Consider the following 17,500-nt stretch of genomic DNA (forward strand, 5'->3'; position numbering starts at 1 on the left):
ATTAAGATGAAGAGCAGGCAGGTTGTTTGGTGAGTGTCACCTTGGTGACCTGCGCATGAACACACCACAGTAAACACACACTTTCTCAAAGGGATGAAGCGAGGACTCCGAGTTTTATTTCTCTCTGTACTTTTACAAATTCGATATTTTTATTCAATGAGTCAGACAGCGAGAGAAATGAAAATAGCTATCACCTTTTTCCCCCATCAACACTCCATGATGCACAATATCAGAGTGTTGCATACAGGTATACACAGAGTACAACACAAGCCAAGAGTGGTGGACGGGCTGGACGGGAGAGTACACTGCACTCCTGCGCTAACACGGCCCCAGTGACTCTGAGGTCAGTCCGTCTGCTGCCCTCAGCGGGGATTTGCTCTGTGATGCTACGCTGAGCCGTGGCTGAACTGATGACCAGTAGTGTAGTGATGAGACCACCTCATTCCTCTCAGACTGGCCTTGCGTGCCCCCACCTCGCTGCCCCCCCCCCCACCCCCCCACCTCCTTCTCTATCTCGCCCCACATTTACTCTCCCCCCTCCGCACTGACCCTCTCCAACAAGCCAATTAGACAGCCTGCACTTATCGAGCGGGCAGGTTGGGGAAGGGGGGGGGGGGGTGGCGGGGGGGTTGATGGTGGGGAGGGGGGTGCACGCCTAACGCAATTACCCAGGCGGTGGTGCGCTCGCTCATTTGGAAAATTAGCACGGGAGAAACCTGCTGTACGAGCGCCAGTCAATTAGGTGCCGACTGTACCCGCTTGGGCACTGTACCGCGTCGGAGGGGCCGGGGGAGAGCTGGCTCCTCTGCGGCTCGTCGGCCGTTAACATAAGCGGGCGTTTGAACACAAATCTGCACGCTCAAACTTTGAAGGGTACGGATTAGAAAGTGAGAGACACAGACACAGAGATACAGAGATGCCTGCAGCGGAACTCACTGCCCAACAATGGACGAGACGAGGCTGGAGCACTTAAAGTTGTTTTTAGTCATGTTGATTTGTTGATTTGCTCACGGTGATTTGCTTGATTTGATCATCCTGCTTACATTGTAGTGTATGTTGTGTGTGGCGTCTTAAGCTGCTGGGACCTTGAATTTCCCCTTGGGGATCAATAAAGTATCTATCTATCTATCTATCTATCTATCTATCTATCTATCTATCTATCTATCTATCTATCTAACTATCTATCTAGCTAACTAGCAACTTAAAACAGTGAATCTAGGAGACAAGGTCATGATTAATAAACAAGCATATAGGCAGAAAAAGATGGTCAGAAAAAGAAACCAGAAAATAAAGGCTGACAGACAGAGTAGGTCTATTTAGGCAGATGTAGGTGGACAATATGCAGATTTGAGTATGACCACCCAGACAGGTGGGCAGGTGGGCAGGCGGGCAGGCGGGCGGCGGGATCTTACCTCGGTGGGCCAGCTTCTGGAGGGTAGACCTGAGCTGGCGCAGGGCGGAGGGAGAGACATCGTAGGAGTACGCCTCGGTCACTGGGAACGCCTGGCACCTCCCAAACACACCGTCTGCAACAAGACCACACACACACACACACACACACAGGCATGGAAAGAGAGAGATTAAAACATTTTAGGCAAAACACAAGGGTGCATTTGCCAAACTAGAACCACAGGTAGCGTAATTAAAAACAAAGGTTAACTCAGCTCTTAAGTTCTTAAGTACAGTACCCAGGAGCACCCTTTAGCCAACCTGCCATTTTCATATTTTAGCCCCACACACACACACACACATACAGTAAAACCTCCACAACAAAACACCCTTTTTTTTCTGTCCAGACGATATTTTTTGGGTGGGAGGGCTCTTTGCGCAGGCCTCCGCCTCAGCCGTGTGAGAAAGGAACATCTGTGTCCTTCTGTGGCCTCTGGAAAGGACTCGGGCTGTTTGCGCCAGTGACACTTTTCCTTGTAAACCTTGAGATGCTGTTTGGGGTGCTAATAGCCGTCGGGGGGCTAGCAGCTGTTTTCTCTCCTTCCTTTTATTCCTCCCCTGCTCTCTCTCTCTCTCTCTCTCTCTCTCTCTTTCATTCTTTTTTTTCCGCTCTTTTTTTTTGACAGCGCTCAGATAAGCGTTCGGCCATCAGCACACACCTCTTATCGGAGGCTGCTTATCAAGCCCCATCGCCGGGGCCTCTGCTCCACTTGATAGGCCGTTGCTAGGCAACCCAAGCCAAGGCTCCAATCGGCTTCATAATTCAGCGGCTATCTGGAGCTGGAGGAGCTGCTGAAGGATGCTGGGAGATTCAGCCCTGGCTCCTGGAGAATATAAATGACCCGAGAGCTGTTGTTTTCTCCCCCCGGTTATTTCAGGGGACATTGTTCTTCTGTCGTGCCTCTGTCTCTCTCTCTCTCTGTCTCCTTCTCACCTCAGAGATTCTCTTCCAGTTTTACTTACAAATGAATGATGCAAAACAGAGCACAGAAAATTCCCCTTTGGAGAAACATGGCTTGCAGACATAGCCAGTTAGTACTGTATTACACACACACACACACACACACACACACACAAGACACACACACACACACACACACACACACACACACACACACACACACACACACACACACACACACACACACACACACACACACACACACACACACACACACACACACACACACACACACACACACACAGCAGCAGCAGCAGCATTTATCAGGTAGGGTGTAGCTCAAGGTTTCTCTCTGTCAAAAGGATAGTTATTTCCTCGCCATCAACTTCCACTTACAAGGTTTTAGATCTCGGTTTCTATCAGCCTTATTACCATAATGGCCCTGTCAGTGGCAACTGGGCAGAATCTGAAGTTGGACTTCCGAAACAGTCCAGTGGGATCTAAGAAGCAACATTCCCACAATCCTTATGGCGAGCGGCAGCGATAATCACCTGAGCAGATAATAATAATAACCTCCCACAATGGACTCGGTGGCAGCAAGGACAACCAGCGCTTCCAGCTCCACACTCCGGGTAATTACAGGTAAGACACTTAGACACCATTTTGCAGCGATGAAAGCCTCACATGCAGTTATATTTACGAAGCTACAAAATTGCAGAGGGAAGACATGTCGCGCAATACGCCACCTTGTCTTGAAAACATGACAGCCTTGAAAATGTCGGCAATTTCCATACATAAATATGCACACCTTTATGAGGGAGGCATCAGGCGGCCGTGTGCAGGTGTGTGGGGGATGCTTTCTGAAGACACACTCAGACATGACAGCCGGGTTAATTGCATGTGATTGCGCATATGGAAAATTGTGTTATTACTTTCACCATTAAGGCAGCTGATCATTATGATCGGAACACACACGGCTGCGTCGCTGGGCGTTCCGGCCTCCCAAGACCAGACATTAGCTTTTAATTACAGTCCCTTCCCCTCTGTCTCCCTGGAAACATCATCTGCGAGCCGCCGGCCACCGCCGGAATCAGAACCGTAATCGGGGTGTCACAAAATCAGCACGGTTCAAAAGAGCTTCTCTTTTTCCTCCGGTTTGTCGTCGGCTAACGTCGACGCTCATGTTGGGTGTTATTTTTTTTCCACACCGTAGCGTTGCGACACGTTAGCTGTTCTCCCCCCCCCAGCGAGGCCAAGGAGTTCAACCCTGACAGGTCACCGAGGAGTTAAAGCAAGTATTAAAGAGAGGAACTTTTATTTGGAGGAGAGGAGGGGACAAAAATGAATCAAAAAAATGGGGAACTGGATGTAATTTCTGGACGGCGGTGGCACGGGAGGCTGGAGAGAGAGACGGCGAGGCGGGCAGGAGGGTGTGACGACTTAACAGGCAGAGCCGTCGCAATTTAGTCCTGCCAACACCCAGAGATATGGAGAGCAGTCTACTGATGAGGGAGGAGAGGAAGAGAGAGAGAGAGAGAGAGAGAGAGAGAGAAGGTGAGAGAAAGAGAAGGTGAGAAAGAAAGGGGATAGGGAATGAGAGAAGGAGAGTGTGAGAAAGAGAGGGAATAGATAGAGAAATAGATGAGAGAGAATGACAGAGTGAGGGAGAGAGGATGTGAGAAAGAAAAGGGAAGGAGATAGAGAAATAGATGAGAAGAGAGAGAATGAGACAGAGAGAGAGAGAGAGAGAGAGGATGACGAGTGAGGAAGTGACCATGGAGAGGAGTGAAAGAACAGATATGAAATGAAAAGGACAGGCTAGAGGAGCAGCAGAGAGAGAGAGAGAGAGAGAGAGAGAGAGAGAGAGAGCAGATAAGGGCAATCACAGCTAAGAGGAGACTACAAAGGAAGGACGAGGCCAGGGAGAGGGCCGCCGTGTCAAAGACAGCAAAGAGAATGAGCAGACAAGAGTGAGAACATTTGAGATAAAGAAGAAGAAGTAGAGAGAGAGAGGGAGAGAAAGAAAGAGAGGGGTGTGAGAGAGGGTGTGTGTGTGTGTGTGTGAGAGAGAGGACACACAGAGATGGGAACGACCATAAAGCCGAAGACTTGAATCAGTTCATCAGCACTAACCTTACAGCTCCTCTCTTTATGCTCTTGTCAGGTCATATCAGGAGCCTTTGAAACATCTCCTGCTCCTCTGTCATACCTTTCACATAAATCTTGTGCACACAACCCCTTTTGTAGCGCCATGCTGCGCCTGCAACCCCCCACCCCCCCCCCCACCCCCACCTCCCCCCCCTTACATAAGCGTCGCCGTGGTGACATAACCACCAGCAGGGCGGTTGTCTCCCTGTCTGTTTCCATGACAACCGCTGCGACCGTTGACAATAGTTTATCCTGCAGCCGCTGCCAGAAATAAGAACATTTTAATTACAGTGATTATGCTCAAATATAGATCCATGTTGTGCTTTTCAGTACCGCTCCACACACACACACACACACACACACACACACACACACACACACACACACACACACACACACACACACACACACACACACACACACACACACACACACACACACACACACACACGCACACACACGCGCGACAGGCGTCTGTGTAGTAGACAGGCTGAAGGGGGAAGCTGAAAGCTAGTCGGAGCAGACAGTGCAAGGAAAGGACACAAGGGGAATATATTTATATATATATATATATATATAATAAAAATGTGTTCAAGCAGGTTTGGAGATGCGCATTTTTCACTGATGCTTATGCTGCGCCTCCGTTCCTCTCTTCCTACCCAGTCAGCAGCACTGAGAGATGAGAAAAGCTGTGGCAGGATTCAATAGGATGAAATGGCCACAGAGATCAACACAGTGTAATTACAATGTGACCTTCTGATATATAGGCTGGGGGCAATGGCTACGGCAATTCTCTCCGGGCTGACACGCCACTGAATCTTGTTAAAAACGCGTCGGAATTGTTTTACAGCTGGTGACAGCCACTGTAAGGACCACACATTACAGGATACATCATTCTACGCAGATGTGTAGTTTTAAGCTTCCGCTTGCTGGTGAAACTGATAGAAGCCTTTATTGGCTTTAGCAACAGCAATGAGTCAATTTGAACTGAATTAATAAATGCACATAGACTCCTAATCGTAAGCCTCTTTCACTAAAACTATATTCACAGACTACATTCACATTCATATTATCCACTGCAACTGTCTCGGCAGCATAACAAGCAGAGAATGTCGATACAGTCACTCCCTGTGAAACGATTAGTCTCAGTCCCACAATATACAAATGTGTCATCACTGAGATTCAGAATCATTATCCATCTTGTGGCTTATATGTGTCTTATTTCCCAGAAAATGATCTTTCCTTCTTTCCTATTCAAACTCCTATCAATCTCTCTAAATGAGTTTCATTGAAGCAGCAGCTGTTTTTGTAATGCCTGCCCTGCAAGACGCCTACGAAAACACGAGGGCACGTGCACACACACTCACACACACACACACACACACACACACACACACACGAGATGACTCATGACATGGTTTTATCTGGATTAGCTTGTAGTAAGGTCTTCTCTCCACAAGATGGAGACTGGATTAGGCATAAAAAACAGGCCCTGGAGAGCTTGGCAGGTAACGGATGTAACGCATGTTGACAGATTCATCTCTCTTCGCTGCTTCGTCTGGCCTGACCCCTGCTTGACCCTTCTACAATCGACAGAGCTAAATATGGCACTGACATTGATTTTCTCCTCAGAGGTGTCAATCGAGATGCTCAATCAGTCGATAATTCGACCACGCTGACTAATTTGCTTCTAAGACGTGACCGTGTCGTGTCTGAAATATGTTCAAGTATAGTGTCTGGGATTTTAAAGACTTGACAATTCTTAAATTTGTCAGACATGACAGACTCAGACCCAGACTCTTGGCTTATTGATATCTGTGAAGTATGTGGTGTCACAAGCTTACCAAAGAGCTTCCATTATCCAAAAAAAAAAATGAGTCAGGTGTAGAAAGGCCATTAAAGGTTGAGAGGGAGTTTAATCATGGCCATGAATCAGATGGAGGATTAAGAAAAGCCGAATGGCTCCGAATTAAAATGGCTCTGAATTAAAGCCTTGCATCGATAAATGGATCTGTGCTTTCACAACATCGGTGATGGTGGAAAAGGAAGTCATATCCAGAAATATCCGCGCCTCTTCTCACCTCGCCTCCCTCAGAGCCGAGAAGCCATCTGTGGAGGTGTGAACGGCAGCACCGGTTATTTTTAACGGCAGGATTCTAAATGTCCGCGCTTCCCCTCCTGTGAATTCAGTGTCAGGGATACGCACGTGTCAAGTGTAAGCGTTTTCCTTTACCTGCCTTTGTCTCTTTAGATTTAATTATTCATGTTATATTTATTATTCTGACAAAGCTAAATAATTAAATCATGCTATGCTACTTGCAATCTGTGACGCATAGACGACTGTGTTTGTTTTGTCGGGTGTTGATTTATTTTGGGGGGGGGGGGTGCAGGACTGCTTGAGCAAGCAAGTTTTGACAGTGCCACTGGGGCGGGAGGCAGGGGGGGGGGGGGGGCGGGGGGGGGGGGGGGGGGGGGGCACCAAGAGGATCCACGCAGTTTGATCAACTGAAAACAGACGGTCTGTCTGACTAACACCCGTGATTTTGAAGGACTTTGTTGTTACCGTGACGCCGCTTTCCAACCTGGCTAATGCTTTAGAGGATACAACACTGTTCTCTCTCTCTCTCTCTCTCTTTTCATACTTTCTCTCCGTTTCTGAGGAACACATGAGAGAGAGGGAGCTGGTGGTGCTGTGCGAGGAGGGAGGGGGTTTTCGGCGGACCAGACGGAATCAGCAGGTCTGCCGCACCCCGTTCGTCTGCTCTGGGCCTCTACTGTCTAAGCCTCCTCAGATCTGGGAGGTAAACATGGTCTCCCCATTTAGCGTTTGAGCCTGGCGCACACATAACAGCGAAGTGGGGGGTGGTGGTGGTGGTGGTGGTGAGGGTGGGGGTGGTGGTGGGTGGAGGGGCTCTGCTGTTTTTTCCTATTTCAAAGGAAAATGTTTACAAGCGCAAGCTGTGAGATCATCGCCATCAGCACGGGAAAATAATTTTTTCGAGAAGACACACATGCGAGGAAGGGGAGAGAAAAAAAAAGGAACAAGGCGGGATGAGAAATCTCCTAATCCCCATTCTCTGACACAATAGGAGACATCATGTCGATCCCACCGGTATGTCTCGTTGGCTACACCCCGGGTGTTAATACCCGCTGATAAGCTCACGCCTCAGAGCGCATAACAGAACCGCGAGAGGCGTCTGCGTCGAAGAACGAACCCGTGGCGGAACAGCCCTCCGACTGCCGCAGGAACACGGGCTGCACCTCCACAGCTGTCTCCTAGACGCCCGCTCATAAATCTCCTCACCGTGGTGAACCTCCCGCAGGGAGGGGGGGTGCTGACAAAAAGACTATTAAGGCTTGTGGGAAGCAACTGATGTATTCTCTCTTTTTTTTACCCCCTTGTAGCGTGAAACAATAACACAAGCAATTAAGGAAATCAATTGACCAAGAGGGGTACGATATTATGAACAGTTCCAATCTAATTATGCTCCGACAGTTTGCCTTTGTTTGCTCGCTTTTGTGCGAGTCGATAAGCACAGAGTGAAATCAGCTAGTCTGCATATTGAGCTCTAACTTTGAGCACTTTCTGTCCGTCTAGATGACTCACACTTGATTGACGCCTGCATTCAGGTGTTGAGATACTAGATACAGGCTTTGGTACATGGTCAACCATGGACGACAATTTCATAATTCAAAAGAACTGATCTGAACTGAATGAGATAGCCTCATCGTAAATACACACACAAATACCGCCACCCCTGACACCCCAGTATTTCACAGATATGTTTTTTTTGCATTGGGTTGGAATATGTATTTTTGTTTCTAAATCGTGTTAAATTAGCCAGAAGAAGTCTAACAACTGTGGAGAGCAGTGAGTGGATGCTAAAGCAACTGAATTATAACCCTGATAGCATCATATTACCAGGCAGAGATGAGAGCATGGCCATCTTCATCCGGCCTGTATTTGTGGAAAGAATAATGAACAATAGAGAGTAATGAAGAGTACAAAAACCCAGAGATAAAAAGACCCAGAGAGAGAGAGAGAGAGACAGGACATAGACTCATTATAGACAGATATACCCAGAGAGAGAGAGATAGAGAGAAAGAGAGAGAGAGAGAGAGATAGAGATAGAGAGAGAGAGAGAGAGACAGACAGACAGAACAGACCCATTATAGAATAATGAGTACTTAAATAGCCTAGACTGGTAGTTGAAAGAAGTTCAATCAAGGCAAAATCACTATCCTGCGAGGCCACGCCACTTTACAATCTTCTTTGCACTCAGCCACTCCGGCAGACACCACAGCCCCAGGGGCACGGAAGGGCTCCAATCAAACCAACGCTACCACACCATTACACCATAACACTTCTCCATGATCGAGTTGAGAGAGGGATGGTATTCAATGCGTGCTTGGTCAGGCTCAATAAATATCCAGCATTAACTGGCAGTAAACATAACTGACTGGCCCGCGTCTGCCAAGGGCATTATAAACAAGCACCAACAAGCGCAAAAGACTCCAGAGGTCTGATGAATATGATTTAGTGCAAACTTTTACCCACCCACGCGGACCATGTGGACGCTATCTTTCCCACAGGAGGGAGAGAGAGAGGCCACGTGGATGGGCGGAAGTGAGAGGGAGAGCAGCACCATCCTCTAGCGGCAAAGTCTTTTAAGGACGCTTGGGAACAGCAGAATACAGAAAAATGAGTCAGCCGAATTTTTATGCATAAAACCGTCAATTCATCCCACGCATTCTGATGAGCCACTGCGGCTCGACGGCTGTCGCGAGCGACCTCCGTTGTCAGGAAGCGTGCCGACATCATCATGATGCCGAGGGGGGTGGAGGGGTGGGGGGCGGCCCCGTTTCCTCCCGAGAGGAGCGAGCCGAGCGCTTCCTAGCCGTTCCCATGGGGACGCGTTCCGTCGGCAGCTCCCCGATCGCCATTAGCCGAAAAGCGGAGACGGAGGGAAAATGTCAAGCGACAAACAAGCCCGTCTGTCTACGAGGCCGGCCGCCACGCATCCTAAGACATCTTCCACTGTATCTCCAGAGCAAATGACAGGAAAGGTCAGGCAGTCATGATGATAGGATGGAGCTCGCATACAAACACAGCCCCTGCCACGCTCATCCAGGAAAAGATGCTCGGTTGGAGATTTCGCACAGAGGCTCTTTAATCTTTTATAGAGTCGCACACTTTCAGAGCAAACACACACACAAGAACTAAGACTGATGACAGAGGGGATTTGATGTCTGAAAATATAATTCCCTGCGTTCTATATTGTATCAGCTAGATGCGCTTATAACTATGTATTTACATAATTATTACACATGTACAAGAACTAACACATCGACACACAGCAACACAATACTCCCTTCACCAAAGCATCCATTATGCAGCAGACAGAAGAAACAGAGACCTTAACAAAACCTCAGCATGTCCTTATAAATGTACATTATTACTGAATCTGTATGTAAAACACAAAAGCTCTGTATGCACCGTGCTCTATTCGTACCTATAGTAGTACATTTGTGCAATGCACATGGTCCATTTTCACTACAAACCACTTCACACCGGCAATTTTCAGAGGCGAGAGGATAATTGAATGGCGGCCGCTTCACGCCTGGAAATCCGAAGTGCCGGGCACCGAATGGGGTGCGGGCAGCCAATGTGGGCAGGCCGTGCCGCGCCCGGCGCCACGCAGCACTGGCAGAGAGCGAAAGCTGCCGACTGTTATATTAGTTTGGTTATTATTACTCTCAGCGGGGGGGGCCGTGGCGGCACGAAATTAAAATGTCCGTAAATAAAAGCGGGAAGTTCACCGCTGATGATGAGACCGAGGCGAGGCGAGGGCGAGGGGTGAGGCCGAGTCTCGAGGTTCCCTTCTAACGCACCGTTAATGAACACGCCGACAAGGCGTTCCCTGTTTCCCCCTGTGCTGCTAGATGTGGCCATATTGCCTCTCTTGCAGATTCTGAGTCGTGTTTTCATAACGGTGAGATAGCGCGACGAGGGGAGTGTGAGCTGTCTGTTGGGTCTGCGAGAGGAGAGTGCTGCTGCTTTCATATGTCTAATTGCTTGATTAGCGCATCGTGTTTCCTCTCTTTCATTCAGAGGAATAGAGCGAGGGAGGAAAAAGGAGTGGAAACTGTATAGAGAGGTAACCATGGAAACAGTGAGTGGCACAAAAAGGATCAGTGAAAGAAATGTTGTCTTTCTGTACCAGGTCCAAGGGCACAGGGATGGTGATGACACTTTGCAACTGATGGCAATTTTCCTACCTACTGTATTTCTTTTCTTATTGAATTCTTATTGTTTTTGGTGCCAATGTTTATTATAAAAGTGAATGTGAATATGGATGTGTGTGTGCATGTGTATGTCTGCCTATGTGCCTGATTTTCTGTGTACAATTCTGAGATTGAAAAAAGAGAAGCTTTTAATAAGTAGCCTACAGTGCAATAATCATACACACACTCACACACACTAATGCACACACACACACACTAATGCACACACACACACACTAATGCACACACACACACACACACACACACACACACACACACACACACACACACACACGCACACGCACACACACACACACTAATGCACACACACACGCGCCTTCATCCACTAAGTAAAGCATGCCCCTGACGGGCATAAACAATCCTTGATTGCCTTATTAAGTCCTAAATAGTCATCACTCTAGTGTGACAGCCCGGCGGACAAATCTGTCAATGGGCTGGCATGAGACGCTGCTCCGAGTGTGTGTGCCTCCCTCCCCAGAGGAGGGCTATGAAACACCATTATCGTTCTCCGGCTGAGGGCATAGACAGCCCCTAATATCATCTGATGCAGCAGCAGCATCTGATGCACTCTGTGATTTGGAAAACCTCGCTGCTTTGATTTACTCTGGTTATTGGGTTGCGCTTCACCCAGCCAGGGGGGGCCAGCCTAACCTGCAGGCTGATCCCAGGGCTATCAGAACCAAACCAGGCAGCGCCTACTCAACTCCATCAGCAGGCCCATTTCATCAGCCCCGGCCCCGGCCCCCGGCCGCCTATCAGCCTCTCGCATCTCCAAAAGCCATTTCCCTGACCTGGGTAATCTCTATGGATGAGCCGAGTTTCCATTCAACTCCTACGCAATCTTCCAACTTAATCCAACTGCCGACTTTATTACCCACCAACCCCCCCTTTGAGGTCTTTGTGACCTGGATGGGCTTGTGTTGCTTCGGCATCTTCACAGCGCATTAAACACACGGTTAATATGCAAACCTTCATTTCAAGTCTGATCTCAAGATGAAACTTCCCATTCATATTATACAAATGTTTCAACAGCAATAACATGCATATGTCATGGTCTTCATCATAATGCAGTGATACAAATGATTCTTAGAAACAACTTAAAAATACCTGATTGACAAGGCATCTAGAGTAGAGTCATGACATGAACATATTTACAATTTTCAATCTGGAATTGGTAAGCAGAACAAAGCTGCTTTGCTTTTACTTAATCATGCATTTATTTCAATATCAAAAGAGACAAATAGTAAATCTACTCATCTATGACATACAAATTACACAACAGACTAATTTTGCAATTCTCTAGACATCTAGACAATGGATGGATGGTTGTTTACCCCATGTTTGTTGGAAATGAATATTACTGGTGATGGACCGATTATGCCTTCAGAGCAAGTTTCACCCACAATCGCAATTTATTTCTTGCAAATGGAAGACAATAGTTGTATTTATATGCCACTTTTAAAAAATGAGAGCCTTTCCACACCATCACAAAAAAACTATCCAACTAATTTCAACACAGATACTTTCAGACATTAATTCACTTCAACGACCTAATAAAACATAAAAAAACCAGACACATCTATGGTCTGAAGTTGAACTGAAGTTTCATACTGTATTAGTCTATTTGATCTAAAGTAGTTATGTTGAAATCGTGCTGGGTTTTTTTTACAGATGTATTATAATGTGGCAGTGGCTTATACTTTTATCTTTAGGGAGGGATGCCTTAATTAAACATTGATCAATCTGAGGTATTTTGTTTTTTATTTATTGGAAAACAAAACCATTCCAAACCCATGTCAGTACATTGCCAAAATAAGTGAGTGGGTTTGGTGATGTCATAATGGTGTTATGAACTGGTATCCTTAGAGACAAGAGTCCATTTCTAACCGGACAACAGTTTCAACAGTTTTATAATTTTTTATCTGAACTATGAAGAAGGAAGGCAGTAACTTTGTGTTGGGCCTACTCTACTGCGCAGTAATGTGCTGTGGTTCTGCAGATGCCCTCGTGGCCTTGCACAGATACAGCCAGACAAGGAGGCTGAGAAGGGCCGAGCCCCCTGAGGACTCGGGCGGTATCATCTCTCTCACTGACACTTTTCAGACAAAAACGATCTCTGACTCAGCGGGGCGTCACGGTCCTTCTGTCACAGCACCGATCAGCACCGAGGCCTCTCTGACCTCAGCGTCAGTGGGTGGACAGGTCAGTCGGACTGATGACGCTTGGCCGCACCAGCCTCTGGAGCACATCACATTTGAGCCGTGGATCTCTTTTGAGGACATGGAGGCCTTCCCAGCGGACTCAACTTGGCCTTATTTCCCATGGCAGATACAGCCACCCAGGGACTCCCCAAAAGCCTCCTCTATGTGGGGTGACCTGGAGAGGGTAAGACCCATAAAGTGTTCTAACAGAAGCCACACGGCTTTGTTATTTGTTTTCATTTAGGTAGCTGTGAGATAGATTTGTGCTATATGATGTTTTATGTAACCTTTTTCAGTTCACAATGGAGAGACAGCTGGCTGATACAGGGAAAACAGACTGTAACGCCAACTGAGCAGGGAGGAAGAACATCACCATATTATTTTAATTACGGCAATAAAACAGCATATTCTTTTATTTCTATGGAATTATCTTTTATATACGACCACACTATAAATGTCCTAATTTTTCTCATCTCACCATGATTTTTTTTAGAACTTCAAATATGCAATATAAAATTACTATTGAGCTTCAAGGCAGCACTCCATACTAAATTTGACATTAAATCTATAAGGAACGAAATTGGCTAGGCTAGCTAATGTTTGCAGTTCCTCTGTTTGCTTTATTTGGAACCAAATGTTTCTATTTCAATATTTCAACTGTTTGTTCCGGAAGCAACCACTATCCTGTGGAGCTTTTGTGAACATTCTACAATTCTAATGTGGAACTGTGCAAGATTCAAAGTCAAAACAATTATTATTCAAAAGTAATCTTGGAAACAGTGCTGCCATTATCATTTAATCTAGTTGAGCCTCATTGCATGTGACCATGAATAAGGAAGGTGTGAACGTTGGCTTACTTTGGTATTACTATGGATTGATGTGCTCTGGGCGCATACCCATAATACCTCACATACACCATCAACAAAATCCAAACCAAGTGCATCCTGGGACGACCAAAAATATGCACTATCATGCACAAAAGACAGACGCACCAGAAGAACCAGAGATTGATAGAGGCGATTCTCTCTCAAGTGTTTTTGATCGCGAACGTCCTAGTGAGCTACACGATGAGATGTCTGGGGATGCTTGGTCATCCAGAGAAAAAACTGAGCCATGGATCTCCTTTGAAGACATGGGAGCCTACTCGGCTGTTACATCATGGCCTTACTTCCCTTGGCAGATACAGCGACCCACTGAGAAAAGCGAGCCCTCAGAGATGTGGAGTGACCTAGAGAGGGTGAGGCGTTTACTATCATGTTATTTTAGAGATAAAAAAGAGCTCTCTTTGGGCCCTCCATCGTTTGGCTAGAGAGAGCTGCTGTTGCTAGGGAGCCGCTGATGAGCAGATCTGCCACTGATCCAGCGGAAGCTCTCCGGGGATAGATGTCACGGTGTCCAGAGTTTGATTTTGGGGGAGGTCAGACACAAAACACAGCCCTGTAATGAACATTTTAGATGGCTAAATTGCTGCGTGGAGTGGGCTAGGTCAGTTTTTTTTCTTCTTCTAAATGGACACTAAATGAGCTACTGCAGCTACTGTATGTGAAACTATTTAGGCCTATATTTCAGAGGCAATTGGTGTTTGACTTGCTAGAGAATTATTTCTTAAACATCCAACAGTAATTTAGTCTTTCCATGCCGTAGCTTGCTGTATGAGCAAATTCAAATAGGCTAGAAATATTCATAAAATACAAGGAACTCTTCCAAGAAGGTCTTCTGTCTGCAAAGTTTACTTGTTAAGAGTTGCAGTGTTGGCTAGTTTTGCAAGGGAATGTCCTCCAAAAAAAAATATCAGCCTAGCGGTGACTGCAACTTTCACTAACCGGTGTGCTGGCCACAATACTGCTGCAATTTGCATTCATTTTATAGGACCACTGAGCCAGTATCTGACAGCACCATAGCTGGGTTATTAGGTCTACCTTCTATATTCAGAGGCCCCTGCCTGAGCCAGTTTTTTTTTCTCTCTCACAGACTAAGCTCTCAAATGTGTCTGAACACTGTCAATGGTGCTGAACTGTGCAATTATTTCCCAATTAAGCCCAGAGATTACAGTCTCAGGTCTGTAGTCATTATTAAGGTCACCGTGGGTGTGCGTGGGCTGCTATATTGTGCGCATATAATTATGCCTGCAGTACCTTATAGCTACATAATTTAGGAGGTGGGTATGGGAGAGTAGAGGAGACAGAGGGGAAAAAAAAAAAACATTTGTAATGCAATTTCTTAGACGTGGAATGGGCCTACGGATGAGTCTATGAAAGCAACAGTGAGAGGAATGAGCTGTAGTGTGTAGATTACCCTTCACACTGGTTACCACAGAAAAGAGCGTCACTGTGTCCTTGCATTGTAGAAACGAGCGAATACAATATTTGTCAGCTTATGGCCCTTCTATACCATTTTAGGGGCTTATGGCATAAGCCCTGTGATTCGATTCTGATAATGGCAGCCAAATAGGCACGTTACACTAATTTCCAAGACGAATGCTTTTAATATCAGTGTACAGAAGTGTCAATCTGTGTTGTTTAATGTTCGCAGCACAACCAGAAGCGGAAGGCCCATGAGCAGCGGAACAGCGCACAGGGGAGGCAGAGGATAGGCCCCGTCAGGCCCAGCTCCATCCAACATCCCCTGGGCTCCAGTCACCCACACACTCCTAACAATTATTTATTTTTCCAATAAATGTACACAAAAACGTTATCTGTTTGTCTCATGCTGGCATGCGCAGAGCACTTTTAATGTAAAAGCGAGAACGAACGGGGGCAGAGGAGATGAGAGGCAACGGAGAACGGCTGAAATCCGTCTTCCGCAAAGGCAGTTGCCAGTGCTGTGACTGTTGCGTGCTGCAACACTAGGCCCGTCCCCAGGGATGTTAATAACGGCAAAGCCGAGGAGAGATAGGAGAAGACTGATATTCAGTGGCTTTATGAATACAGAGCCTCGGTGCTTTCAGGCACCTAATTGTTTGATTAGAAGGAAATGGCTTTTCTTTCATTCGGGGACATTCAGACTGGGAAACACAGATCGAGGTAGTCATGTTGGGATGTAACTATGGGAGCAAGAACAGGGATGACGCACGCCAGGGTGTCAGGATATGGAGGGTTAGCTTCAGCCAGTTAGCATCTAAGATGGCCGCCATGCTGTCACGATGTATGAGACTCCGGTTGTAGTTTGACACTGTTTATTAACAAACATCCAACAGGTGATAACTTCAGTCCTGGAGCTAACTTACACACAGCTTACATTAACTTATCTATTCCAAATCTGGTGTTGTATCATAGTGACGTCACACACAGGAGACCATACCCAACTAATCGATCCTAGATTGATCGATAACTACATCTACTCCACAACATCCTCGACATCACTACACATGCCGCCATCTTTAAAAATGGCATCTGCCAGGTGTTCACAGCTGGCCCCATTTTCACAAAAAAATGGCCAGTTAGGTGCCTCATTATAGCCACAAATGAGCTGGCCTGATACTCCCAGCTTGTAAACAGCCAGCTCATCCACCAATCAGACTGTGGCACAGACAACATACTTTTGTACTCACCAGTAATGTGGAATCTAATTGGCTTGTTTGTGAGAATGTGGCCACCTGTCAGGCACCATTTTTAAAAATGGCCGCCAATTACATATATTTTTGGCTGAAGTAGCTAGCCAGCAACGGCCATTGAAATGAATGGGGTGGTACCTCCTCCCTCTCTCCGGATATAATACCCTCATGATGCATGAGTTTGTGAGAGCGTGTTGGAAAATCATAAAAGTCCAAATTGATTCATTTTCCATTAAAAATAAAACATAATTTATTTCCATTAAATTATGTGTCCATGCAACTGATTACACTGAAATTTTAAAAGAAAAAAGAATCTGCACGGCATGTTGACAGCTTCCAAAGCACACAACCTCAACACCACAAAACCAAAAAAGCCAACTCTGCCACCTGTTCCCAGGGTCGTCTCTGCCGCTCCATTCATCTCGGCTGGAGTGTTTCCCTCATTATCCTTTCATGTGCCTCTGAACAGCTCGCTACAAGCTAATGTCTGAAAGCGCTGCGAGCCAAAGACAAAGGCACAAAGCAGACGGGCTCAGAAAGACTTATTAAGAAATGAACAAAGGGATGGATAGAGTCGAGGTGAGGAGAGAGAGAAAGAGAAACTGCGCACAAGACAGAGACAGAGCGAGAGAGAGAAAGAGAAAGAGAAGGAGGGAAGATAAGAGTCCCCAGACGGCGGTCTCCATATTTCCCTTCTCCGCTATCAGTGAGGCGGGGGACTCGGGAGTCCTCCATTTCTCACTCATGACTGCACAGCTTTAATTGAGCTCAATTGTTTGCACTAGTTGTTATCGGCCTCCGTTTTCTTCAGGTATAAACAGTGCGGAAAATAGGATTCATTTTCGGTGTGTTGGTGTTGTGGCTTCACCTGCAGGGATGATCCAGCTCAGTTGTCTTCAGTGGGGGAGTCTAGGGCCACTACACAACGAACGACATCAACAC

At 46.6% G+C, this 17,500-nt stretch overlaps 1 protein-coding gene and 1 long non-coding RNA gene across 3 annotated transcripts in view; one reads left to right on the forward strand and one right to left on the reverse strand.

Moving 5' to 3' along the window:
• Positions 1–17,500, reverse strand: part of ptprn2 (protein tyrosine phosphatase receptor type N2) — a 198,235-nt gene that overhangs the window by 160,114 nt on the left and 20,621 nt on the right. For both annotated transcript variants that reach the window (XM_062521704.1, XM_062521703.1), the window contains exon 3: positions 1,413–1,526. In XM_062521704.1, coding sequence (XP_062377688.1) covers positions 1,413–1,526 — 114 coding nt within the window. The remainder of the gene's footprint in view (positions 1–1,412; positions 1,527–17,500) is intronic.
• On the forward strand, positions 13,791–15,699 carry LOC134065620 (uncharacterized). The gene is made up of 2 exons (XR_009936312.1): positions 13,791–14,242; positions 15,538–15,699. It is a non-coding gene; the product is annotated as an uncharacterized LOC134065620 (long non-coding RNA).

Source organism: Sardina pilchardus, chromosome 19, assembly GCF_963854185.1.
Source record: "Sardina pilchardus chromosome 19, fSarPil1.1, whole genome shotgun sequence".
NCBI lineage: Eukaryota > Metazoa > Chordata > Actinopteri > Clupeiformes > Clupeidae > Sardina > Sardina pilchardus.